At 41.3% G+C, this 13166-nt stretch overlaps 1 protein-coding gene across 1 annotated transcript in view; it reads left to right on the forward strand.

Annotated features, from left to right (window-relative positions):
• Window positions 1-2059: 2059 nt before the first annotated feature.
• ntn1a (netrin 1a) overlaps window positions 2060-13166 on the forward strand; it is a 60373-nt gene continuing 49266 nt past the window's right edge. Inside the window, exons 1-2 of the mRNA XM_062428166.1 lie at window positions 2060-2201; window positions 2560-3616. Of these exons, the coding sequence (XP_062284150.1) occupies window positions 2593-3616 (1024 nt within the window). The 5' untranslated portion in view covers window positions 2060-2201; window positions 2560-2592. The remainder of the gene's footprint in view (window positions 2202-2559; window positions 3617-13166) is intronic.

Below are 13166 nucleotides of genomic sequence, written 5' to 3' on the forward strand. Positions count from 1 at the left end.
CAGTGAGTTGAAATTTAGGAAAAACACAAAGGCAGTGTTGTACTGACTGAAGTCAGGGGGGAAGTAAGCAAAGAACAGGATCCTGAACAAAGAGGAAAAATTAGATACAATTGTTCAGAGTTGCAAACTGATTGAAAATCAAGAAGTACAACTTCAGATAGTCAGAAAGAAAGAAAGATCTGAAGTGAAAAACGTGTTATAAGACCATAAGAAAGCTTTCTATGTGTGTAGGCTTTTCATCATGTCCTTTTGAAATGTATATGCCTGAAAAGGCTGTGATGTTGACCATTACACACCAGCCCAGAATTCCAGTGCAGTTTGTTTTATCTTTTGTTTGTTTTCACCTCTGGGTAATTCACTTTTCTTATTCAAGTTCTCTGTGAGCCTTGCCAGCCCCATTTGTAGATGCTTTCCAGATAAGGGAAGTGTTATCATTTCACAAAATTAAACAGAATTTGCTCCTGTTACGTGTTGGTGTGTTGAACCATAGCAACCGTTAGTGTGTGTGTGTGGAATCAAAAACATAGTGATCCTGTGTTGCTTAAGAGTGAATTTGACAGTGCTTGCTTGACTGCTTTGCCTTTCTTTTAAACACTACTAAACACTTTTTGTAGTTCATTATTTGCATGATCATATAACCTTTACCTTGTGCCCCCATACCCACATTTCCCAAAATTGTACAAACATTTGAAAAAACCTAAAGATAAGGAACGTTATAAGTGGCAGTCTTGTAAGCTGCCCAACCTCACATGCAGCATGGAAGAATATTATTCTGCAATAGATCTAATTTATTCTTCTACACTGAGCCTATGTTTTACCACTTTAGGATCTATAAGATTGTTACTATTAAAAATAAAAAGTCTCTAAAATCTCAGTACTATTATACGTAGCCTATCTCAGATCAGCAGTCCACTCCAGCAATTCAGATATGCTGCAGCCAATCTTCTTCATGCTCAGTCAATAAACGGCGTTATGCCTCCACCGTCTGGAAAAGCAGCAGACACTGCTTCGCTGCACAGGCTGAGCTGGTGTTTCCTTTTACTGGCACAAGATGGCGCTGCTACCTCTGCTACCAGTATTCAACAGGTCTCCTGGAGCCGCAGCTTCGCTCAGGATGGACTGCATGAACCAGCCTTAACAGAGCGACATCAGTGGGAGGATGTACCCTGCAAAACAATGCAGTGACATCTGGTCTTCAAATGTTTCATAAGACCTGATGTTGTTTGCATGTAAATAGAAGTGTCACATCTGGACTCATGATAGCCTGCTATTGCTTCCATAAGAGTAAACTCAGAATGAATACTAAACTGCTGCCCTGTCAATATCTGCCCTGCTTCACATGACGCAAAAGCAGCTTTTAATTCATAATAAGGTCGATTAAGTTACATTTAAAGTAAACAAACTTCCACATTATGTACACTTTAATTCATTTAGATGACTAACACACAGACATTTAGACTTGACATACTTTTGTTCTGATAATCCTCTCATAATAATATCAAGTATAATTTAGTTACATTTAGTTATAAATTGCTGGCGCAAAGCAATCATTACAAAATAGAACACTTAATACCCAAAACATAGTTAAACCCACCACAGCTGTTATTATGGAAACTGCAATCATAATTATTCTCATAATTTGTATATTGGTCCATTAATATTGGTTTGCATAATGTGCTCTACTGTGCATCATATTGAATAGATTAGTGCACGATTATCACTTCATCAGTTGTCGTTCAGGTGAAGGTGTTTACTCCAGTTGTTGTCTTTCTGGCCAGCAGTACTTCTCACAGTCAATCTTTTCACTGATGCGCCGCCAGTGGATGTCGTTGTTCCGCCTGGTGTCACCCCCTCAAGATGAGCTGACCTAAAGCTGCATGCCAAGAAAGATCCGTGTCCTTCACTTTACTCTGCAGACAGAGAGAGTGAGAGAGAGAGAAAGAGGGAGAGAGAGAGAGAGAGAGAGAGAGAGAGAGAGAGAGAGAGAGAGAGAGAGAGAGAGAGAGAGATTGTGAAAAGACCGACAGGAGGAGTGGGACTTGTTATAAGGACACTAGCGACTCTTAAATCCAGCCGCTCCTTTATTTTTACGCAGGAGATTTGAAGAAACAAATAAAACAGGGCAAGCTGTGATTGGCGTCATAGAGAAAAAAGTAGCCCACCGTCTTCGGTATTTTGACATCTTATTATATTACCCTCAGGTATAGTGAGCTTTATAGAAATTATACAAAACTGACATGCGTGTGTTGTGAGTGAATTTGACTTTTATATCACAGTCAAGTACAAATTGTTGCCCCAGTTTTGTTTGGGTTTTTTTTTTGCAGACAGCCTAAATTTATGTGCATTTCTTCTTCTGTCATCACCAAACTTTGCTCTCTCTCTTTCGCTCTCTCTCTCTCTATCTTTCTCTCTCTCTCTCTCTCTCTCTCTCTCTCTCTCTCTCTCTCTCTCTCTCTCCTCTCTCTCTCTCTCTCTCTCTCTCTCTCTCTCTCTCTCTCTCCTTGTCTCTCTCTCTTTCTCTTCCCACATGCTTGTTGTCTTCTTCCCTCTTTCCTCCAGCGGCAGAGACACTTAGGGACCGAAGGACCTACCATGAGAAGGGCTGTGGATGTTGTGCTGACTGTGCTGCTCACCGTGTTCCTGTCGTGCCGGAGCGCCCTCGGCGGCTACGGGATGAGTCTGTTCGCGGCGCAGACGTCTCCCCCGGACCCCTGCTACGACGAGCACGGCAACCCGCGACGCTGCATCCCGGACTTCGTCAACTCCGCCTTCGGGAAGGAAGTGAAGGTGTCCAGCACCTGCGGCAAGACGCCCAGCCGCTACTGCGTGGTGACATCGGCGGACAAGGTAGACGAGAGGACCAGAAACTGTCACACCTGCGATGCATCGGACCCCAAGAAGTACCATCCACCGGCGTACCTGACGGACCTCAACAACCCTCACAACCTCACCTGCTGGCAGTCCGAGAACTTCATCCAGTACCCGCAAAATGTCACCCTGACTCTGTCCCTTAGCAAGAAGTTTGAGGTCACATATGTGAGCCTGCAGTTCTGCTCGCCTCGACCTGAATCCATGGCTATTTACAAGTCCATGGATTACGGTAAAACTTGGGTACCCTTTCAGTTTTACTCGGCTCAGTGCAGGAAGATGTACAACAAGCCCAACAGGGCCGTTATCACGAAGCAGAACGAACAGGAGGCCGTCTGCACTGACTCCCACACCGACATGCACCCTCTGACCGGCGGGCTCATCGCCTTCAGCACACTGGACGGCAGACCTTCGGCGCACGACTTCGACAATTCGCCGGTGCTGCAGGACTGGGTTACTGCCACCGACATTAAAGTAATTTTCAGCCGGTTGCACACTTTTGGTGATGAGAACGAGGACGACTCGGAACTGGCCCGGGACTCGTACTTCTACGCCGTGTCGGACCTGCAGGTCGGAGGGAGATGCAAGTGCAACGGGCACGGATCTCGGTGCGTAAAGGACCGGGATGGGAGTCTGGTGTGTGAGTGCAAGCACAACACCGCTGGACCAGAGTGCGACAGGTGCAAACCTTTCCACTACGACAGACCGTGGCAGAGAGCCACAGCCAGGGAGGCCAACGAGTGTGTCGGTAAGTCTTATCCATAGTCCTCCATCCCGGAGCGGCTTTTTTCTGCGCTTACGTTGCTGTCTGTGCGAGCAGACCTGCTTGATGTAGTTGGATGAATTTTACTTGTGGTGGTTGGTATGATTTTGAGATATTAACTGCCGGCTACAGTGGGAATACTTAGTCAAATAAAAAAGAGAGACCAGGCAGTGTTGGATGGACATGTAATGTGAAATCAGTTAAATTTGGACGTTCAAAAGTATGCGTTTGAGTGTATTTCAAATGTAAAATAAATTGATAATAATAATAATGATAAAATGTTGAAAAGCGTTATCACTAATCCGCGACTCATTTTTCAACTCCACTTCATTAAGCCCAAACTTGAACATGCATCATCTCCAAACCAAAACCGCATCAAAGCCACATTTTTTCTGATATTGTGGCACACGTCCGCGAGCATAACATATTATAAGTCACATGCAACATGAAAATGCGATTTTAAAGTCCATTAAGCTCGTTGCAGGCCATAATGGAGGCTTTTAAACCACCTCAAACGGGACCACTGAGCCTAATCATCCACAGGAACATTTCTCATAGCTCGACTTCACCGCTGCAATAAAGCGATGCCTTTTCATTTATCTGAAGACTCCTTCAACAAACCCACCACAGCGCTAATTGAGCACAGATTTGTATGATTGCATAATTATTTCCCATATATAGAAATCAATAGGGAAACGACGTACCAAAATGTCAAGTGTGGTTAAGTTTAAAATTTCGCTTTATTATTTCTGTCTTGTAAATTATTACAATTTATTATTATAGTATAAGATATTTAATTCTAGTTCTAATTTTCTAATTTTCTAATATGCATTAATTGCATGTTTTAAATAAAAAATGAAAATATCAACAGTGCTAATTCCTTTAATCTGGATATTTTCAAGATTACTGTTGACGTTCAAATTAACAAAAATACATCAACTATATTAATATAGAACAAACAGTGTTTTCTATCTTAAAAAGAGTGTAACAGAAAAGTGTAACAGAAAAAAGAACATCTCTGATCATATCTGTCATTGTTTGCTATACTGCTGCTCTTTGTGTTTGAGGGTCAACCTGGGATAGACATATATCACATATCGAAGAAAGCATAGTCACATGCCAGATTTCTGTTAGTTTAAGTTCTTTAATTGAGATGCAGATAATAGATGAAGCCTGAATGTGAACAATGATACTGATTCATGAAATTATTAAATTATGTGTCTATATGTGCATTGAAAAATTGATCTCCGAAGTGTATTTTATGAAACCTTGAAGAAGTATGTATTCACCATCCTCTTTTAGGCCTGATGTCTGGTTTGGCTGTGCATCAACTTCCCAGTTGCAATTCTTTGTCTTCAGTTTTTTATTTTGATTATTGGACTTAAACGTGTTTATTAGAATCTGAGGATTTCAGAAAAAATTAAGAGTCATTTGGTCATTTAGTTACATAATGTTTGTGCAGCTTTTGCTCACGAGGAGGTGTGCAGAGAGGAGGATGAGGGCAGCCAGAGGAAGAGAAGGAGTGGCAGAAATATTGAGATGATGAGACTGAAATTAACCCATCACAACCTGCAGTAACACAAATTCTTATATTTTCCATTCGGCAACAGGTTTGCAGCAAAGGAGGCTCAGTATTGTTTGACTGTCATGACAGATGTCAGCCACTTTGACATGCAGCAGCTGTTAAAAAGGTTTTTGTTTGCTGGTGGTGTCCACTTCTGAAGCTCAGAGATATTCTCACTGGCAGATGTGAACATGTTGCTAAATCAACAGGAGCAGTTTTGTGGAAATATCTCTAAGAATGTACTCTGAAGAAAGTCACAGTGTGTTAAAGAAGGCAATGAGGCTATGACAGTAGGGTTTTATTTAAGGATAATATCAGTTAACAAAGCAAGGATGTTTTCAGTGTAGCCTACATGCTTTTTCTTAAAGGCCATATTGAAGTTTTTTTGCCTGTACATTAACATAGCTATATCAATTATACTTACAGTGCAAATTCCATTAGTAAATAAAGAAATCCTCCATGTTTTTCAAAAAAGGGGTTTACAGAGAGAAACCAAATTAAATAAAATTAGAAAAATATATAAATATTTGGACGCACTGATAAAGCTGTCCATCCTCCCTCTGTCCCAGCAATAGAATAACATCTAATCTAGTCAACAGCAATAATAATAATACTAAAGTAATAGTCAAGTTATATCAAGTCAATTTTATTTGTATAGCCTCATAACATAAATCACTAATTTGTCGTAGTGGGCTTAATAATGTACTGCTGTTCTGAAAAAAGGCAATAATACACATATATTTTACCGCACAACAATGTGAAATTTATTCTCAAATTTAAAGGTGCATAGTGAGAGATTTACAATTCGACAGTTTTTACATCCATATGATTTACGGTAATAAATAATGCTGCTGTAAAGGGGGAAAAAGCCTGTTTAGACACAACCTACGAACTAAACACAAATTACTTCCTTTAACTAATATCCTTGACACTTACTTTTTTAAGCGAACAAGCACATAAATAACACACCTCACACTGGGGCCACAAAGTTTGTCACTTGCTGCATTCATCACGTGTTCAGCAAGGTATTTAGTTTTCAGCATCAGGGTATGGAAATGTATGTGTGTGTGTGTGTGTGTGTGTGTGTGTGTGTGTGTGTGTGTGTGTGTGTGTGTGTGTGTGTGTGTGTGTGTGTGTGTGTGTGTGTGTGTGTGTGTGTGAGAGAGAGAGAGAAATCTCACACCTCTGAGAGTGCAGTGAACACGGGAGGAAGTTGTGTTAGATGGATGGGCGCATGCAATCGGACAACTGTAGTGATGTCAGATGTTATGGTTGCACCCCACCTCAGTGACAGCAATGTGAGTGTCACTGAACTCTCATAAGTGTAGTTATCACAAAGGTTTTTTTCTGTGTACAATAAAAAGTATTTTGCTGTGTGGGGTCGGAAATGACGTAAGCTATTGACTCCCCCAATATTCCCTGAACCCCACTGAACACACACACACACACACCCTCACAAAGCAAGAAGAAAAATCACAAAAGCCCATTTGAACACACAGATGTCTGTGTTTTCCTCTTGAAGTGCACTTTGCTGATTACTTCCATCAGGATCTTGAGGGACGCTTGACTGTGCGCCTCGATCCATTTGGGTTATTGACTCTCCACAGTGTAGGAAAATCTTCTAATGCAATGAGTTAAAAAAGCCAGCGCCTTGGGCATAACACTGACCTGTTTCAAACTGGATTCAGAGGTGTTAATCTGAGCTCACAGCAAAGGTAGAAGGAGCTGTCTGTAGTTTAACTGTTGGAAAATCATCGATGCACCATAGCCTGAATCTCACTCAACTCAGATATTAAAGGAAGGTGACATTATTTCTTCTACTCACTGTATAATGAGAAAAGTCTGCAGTCAGAGAATCCCCTGCACAGATAAATTCTTCCAATACAAATCAGTTGTAATTTTTATGTATCCACCAGTTAGTCAGTTTTCAGGTTTGTGCAGTTTACTGGACGTGTTGGTAAAAAAAAAAAAAAAAAAAGAATGGGGAGAAACTGTCTTGAATAATTCAGGAAGATTAGAAAGACAGCTTAAAGGCATGCAGAATGAGGGGACAGGCACTGCACCACAGAGAGAGGCACGGGGAGAGAGCAAGGCAACAATAGTGAAAATGAAAGAAATGGATGTAAGCGAGAGGAACAGGGACATAAAGGGGCAGTAGAGTGACATTTCCATGGCCTGTGGGCCAGTGAAGTATTTTGACAATTGTCTGTTTTTCCAGGCGTCTCTTATTGGGCCAATTGGAATTTAAGGCTGCTGGGACAAGAATAACTTTTTTTTTCTTCCTTTCTTCCACTTAGAAATTCTGAGTTCTCTTGGCATATTGATACTATAACATGTCAGCAAATTGGAGGAGATTCTCACAGCTCGCTGTAACCCTTTTCTCAACCTCACTGCTATTACTCCTCTCTGTTTGAAGCAGAAGAGTCTCTTTCTCTTCTAAGACCAGCATTTTCTGGATGATTTGAACGGACGTGCTGCTTGTCTTTCCTCACTGCATCAAGATCCAGACTGCAGAAAGCACAAAGTACACTCACATGTTCCCAGGTGCTGTTCAGACTTACCACCTGACTGACAAGAGCAAACATGTGGTGCAGAAAAGCTGACATAGTTGATTTGATATCCATTGAAGTAATTGAGTTTAAAGCCACGACCACGTTATTTCTACGCCTTGTCATAACAGACTGTTTTTTTAGGCCAATACTGATTTCGATATTTTAGAGTTTTAAAAAATTGGATAAGACAAAAACATAAACAAATCTTTAAAGGAAGTTTAAAGGAACTGTGACTAAAATAATACTGAGCAGGACATTTTACAGTTGAAACATCAACTTGCCAGTGCTCTCTGCTGGACACACTATGTAATGGTGACACTGTTTCAAAATGACCTCAACCCTTGTTTATTTATTTTTTTAATTGAATTTATTGTTACTTATCAGTGTAGCTGCAATAATATTGGCTGATATATTGGTCTGGCTGATCTAGGGTATCCAGCGTAGATGGATGCAATTCAGCCATCCAACATGCTATGAGTGCTGCTGTATTTTTATCCACAAGCATCTCTAGTATTTGTGTTTGTGAAGTCATTGATATAAGTACAACAGATAATTCAGGCTGAGGAAAAGTACTTAATTACACCACAAAAGTTGATTTTATGACAAGAAAAAACTTCTTCAGAAAAGGGGGCTGAATCAGCTGCATTATTTATCTTATCTTACATGTCAGGCATTTGCTTTTTCACATTTGTTTGTACAAAGAAGTGACAACTTTTCAAATGTGGAGCATCTGCGCTTTCATCCAAAAAGAATATCTAAAATTTTGACATCATCAAATTTTGACAGATCTCCTCTCAAATGTCTCCAGGCTGTCATGTTTGTGTGGTACCTCTCAGACATGACTGGCGTTCTGGTTAATGTTTGAGCAGCTCAACGTGCACTTTTACAAACCGGCATCCTTCATCTTCAAAGATGCCGGCAAGATGCATTGTAAGTCACTCACAGCAAACAAAGCTGGGAATAAACTGACAGACTAGCTTTGCACTTTGCACTGGCTGACTACTCCTCACCTACATTGATTCACTCAGCACTCACCTCTGTCTCCTGACATGCACACACCTGTAGGCACACACACATACACAGTTTTCTTCAGGTCTTTAGCCGGTAGTTCAAACAGGGGGGAATGGCCTTTCTCTCTCACTTAAAGAATGTCTTTTCCTTGAGCTCTTATCAGTGTTTATGACACATTTTGTAAACCGCTGCAAAAATAAATCCCTCACCAGTCCAGACGGCAGGCTCAGCCTTCTGTTTTAGATTCTTAGACCTGTTATATCTCTCCAACAGACAGAAACATGGCCACCAAGCTTGCACGTACTGTAAGCAACACTGATGATATGGTCATGGTATTGGTATGATCAAGCGCTGTAACCAAACACAAAAAAGACAGCTAGGAAAGACACACACACATACAGTTAGAAGCAGTTATAGTTACAAACTTTCCACAGCTTGTTGTGAGATCACCATTGCTCACGCTGTCTTACAAATACTGGTAGTGTGTGTGTGCCCATGACAGGTTATGGTGAGAGGCCTGTCATGCAGCTCATTGCTAATTTTCCTGAGCTTTTATGCCAGGCATTTAAAATATTGTTGCATTTGAAATTTAAAGAACTTGAAGTCTGAACTTTCAGCCCTGGTCAGTGCAGCTGTTAAGTAATTGAACCTGACTGTATGGCATAAATGTAATGCTTTCTATCTGTTGTCAGGTGAGGGCAGGTGGCTCACTCAAAAACATAAATTTCATAAGTATGACTTTTGCCTTGTGAAGTGTGATGAGAATAGGTCAAACAGCTTAAATGGTGACAGGAGGTAAATTTTGTTCCTTGGCCCACAGATTGTCTTTTTGGACCAAAAATAGTCTGCAGGCCTGGGCCAAAAAAAGAAGGGTACTTTTATTTTAGTTCTCAGCCTGAAGACTTTAACCTCTGTCTCCATAATCAAATTATTTATATAAAACTATAATGATGATTAAATAAAACCATTACAATCACAGGACCTTCATAAAACTGCTACTTTGGGCACTTCTTCAACTGGAGACCATGCAATCCCCAGGAGTGAGATCATTTGTAATCGCAAAAATGTAGGCTAAAATGAAAGCAATAGATGTGACAAATAATACAGATACTGTTGAGTATGTTGATGCATGGGAGATCTTGAAGCTATTAATGTCAGTGTTTGGCAGGAGCCTTTTTCAGCAGGAATTTTGGAGCTAGTTGTTGCTTGTCATGAGGCCTGTTCAAGAAGTAATTCAGTTTTGATGAGATTCCAGTTTTGCACAGATAATACATTCTGACAGGTCTTTGAAGAGTGGAAATTAGTTTATATCAAAAAATGTCTGAGGGTAACATACAGATACAAGACACGCAGGCAACACACAAACTTTAATTAGGAAGTGAGTGAGTGTGTGTGTTTGTGTGGAGAGAGAAATAGAAGGCAGACTGCCACCATTCATAAAACTTAAAACTGAATCCAAAATACATCTGTAACTGTGTTTTACTAGAGCTATCTGCATGTTGTACGGTATTAATCTCAAGCGAAATAAGATCATTTTCATTGCAGCCCATTTTCAAGCTGTTGACAAAGCTCAGGTCACACTGCTCGGGGTGATGGAGTGTGTTTGGTTGTCAGAAAAGACAAAAATCCATTCTGAAATTTCACAGCCCGTGTGTCTGTTGTTCAATTCAGGGTCCTTTGGGCAAGGTGAACATTTCTGCGGCCATGGTTTTGTTTCATTGCTTTGGCTACAACACATAATGCAACACAGATCCCACTCACAGTGTGAGTTTGCATTTTTACCCGGTGTCTGTGTGCATGTGTGAGTGTGTGCACGCAGGCCTCTGTGCGCGTGCTCGTGCCAGAAATGGAACCTCGACCTTGTTTTTGAGAAATGGTTTGGTAGGAAGCCATATTGCCGCTGAAGGAAAGCCATATTGCGTTACTCTGTTGGCTTCTGGCCTGCACTCACTTCCTCTTGTCACCCTCACTTGTGCTTGAACTCAGCACGGACTGTAGCTGCTTTATTATAATGTCCAGCCAGGCCAAAAAAACTGATCATCATCATCATCATTATTATCATCCTCCTATTTGTTATGATTAGAGTTATCATTGCTATGTATCTTTGGGCACAAAACGTGTGTGTGTGTGTGTGTGTGTGTGTGTGTGTGTGTGTGTGTGTGTGTTTGTGTATTTAAAATGTTTCCATCCAATCTGTGGTGTACTCATCGAGCAGCTGGTGATAATTGTTCTGGCCAGTGAGTTCCAAGCTAGTTTTTGTTCTCTTCTTTCTGTCTTTCTAACACAACACGCCTCGTCTTACCTAATATTAGCTGTGAATCTATGCTGGCAAGTATATTCTCAAGAGGAAAATCTAGACATGCTACACACGTCCACAAAACATTTTCAACAATCTAATTAATCTGTTGCAGACCACAGACCTAAAGATGAAGGCTTCCTTTACAGTGATGACAGCGGTTTCATTATTTTCACTGGAAAGCGTGCTAGAGTTCGATTGTAGCGGGGCATTTTAGGTGCAAGAAGTTAAATGCATTACAAATTTAGCAAAGCAGTGTTCAAAAACCACTAGGATGGTTCCCAAACATCTGCTAAAGTGCTGATCGCTGTTGTAAAAAAAAAGGTGTTTTAGGGACATGAGGGACACAGGCGCCTCAAAAAATGTTATGCACTTATAGTATGTATACTCACTACTCAACAGGTTGACTCCTCATGTTTTACTCCCCCTGCCGCAGACAGACACAAGATGTTCCTTTGAGTCTCTGTTGGTACCTGTCTCTGTCATCTGCCAGTTACCTGTTTATATTTGTGTGCAAGCATGCTTGTGTGTGAGTGTTTCCATGTGTCTCTCTTGTCTGCCAGTAGGCCTTGACATTATACAGAGTATGTGTTAATACTGTTGAGTGTGTGTGTGTTTGAGAGAGTGTGTGTGTGTGTGTGTGTGTGTGTGTGTGTGTGTGTGTGTGTGTGTGTGTGTGTGTGTGTGTGTGTGTGTGTGTGTGTGTGTGTGTGTCTCCTAGTCTGCGTTGTCTGCCAGTGGGTGTTTACGCAAACAGTAATTCTGGCCGGGATGTGAGCAGCTATTCAGAGCCTGGGGAGACGTCTGTTAATGAATTAATTGGTGACTTGATGCCGTAGTGTGAGCTTGTCTTAGCCGAGGGAGGATTTCTGTGCACTGCGGGTTTGGCATAGACTGCGGGTTGTGTGTGTGTGTGTGTGTGTGTATGTGTGTGTGTGTGTGTGTGTGTGTGTGTGTGTGTGTGTGTGTGTGTGTGTGTGCATGTGTGTGTGTGAGAGATACTGAACAAGAGAGAGCGAGGTGTTTGTGTGCAATGGAAAGGTTTAGTTTGAGCGGGTACCAGATGATTAGGGGTAATTAAAGCAAACCTACGCCAGACATCAGCATGTGTTCACACATTAGACGCAAGACACTTTAGTGCCTCACTCATCACCTCTGTGAATCACAGTCTCCGATATATCAAGCTGCCCCATTTACACCACAGAGTAAATACTGTCACACAGGGGTGACAAAGGCTAATCAGTCCCATTATACTGGAAAAGAGCAATAGAAAATGTTGTGGCAGTGTCTTAAGATCCTGTCAGGTTTGTATGGTATGTATTAAATCACTTGCATTGTTGTTTTTATTCCATTCAGATAAAACAGCTAGACACAATCTGTGCATAAAAAACATGCAGAGCTTTACTTATTTTTGCTATAAATGTGAGAATGCCAAAGAATATTTCACTTTACTGCAGACAGCAGAGTGTTTGTGTTGCACTAAAGCTTTATCCCCGAAGGGATTGTTTGGAAAATATATTTAACTAGCGGAGATGTAAAAATGACCAAAGTAGTACTACTGTAGGATAGATACTTAATGAGCAATTTCTACTACAGCTGTTTTATTTCTTTCAGTCTGCCAGCCTATGCAGGACCTGCATCACTCATTCACACAATCATCAAGTCTGAAACACACTGTTAGCATGATCCTGATTCATCACCATCATAGACAGGTGTGAGCGGGCTTATTTGTTAACAGTGGGTCATAAAGAGACCATAAGCAGGGTAGGAAAAACTGTGTATGTGTGTGTCTGTGAGACAGAGAAATTAAGAGAGATTGCCTGGTTGTGTGTGTGTGTGTGTGTGTGTGTGTGTGTGTGTGTGTGTGTGTGTGTGTGTGTGTGTGTGTGTGTGTGTGTGTGTGTGTGTGTGTGTGTGTGTGTTGTGTGTGTGAAATCATATATGCTCAGGCATTGGCAGCTTTTAAGAGTTTAACAGTGGTGTGTGTGCCTATGTGAGACCTGATCCTGAGGCCTGAGCCAGCAGTGCTGCAGAGGATCAGGGTTGATGACCTCAGCACCTCTGTGTGGCAGCAGGTTACCAAGAAGAAGGCCAGTGCTTGCAGCCAACACA

The sequence above is a fragment of the Scomber scombrus genome, chromosome 2, assembly GCF_963691925.1.
Source record: "Scomber scombrus chromosome 2, fScoSco1.1, whole genome shotgun sequence".
Lineage (NCBI taxonomy): Eukaryota > Metazoa > Chordata > Actinopteri > Scombriformes > Scombridae > Scomber > Scomber scombrus.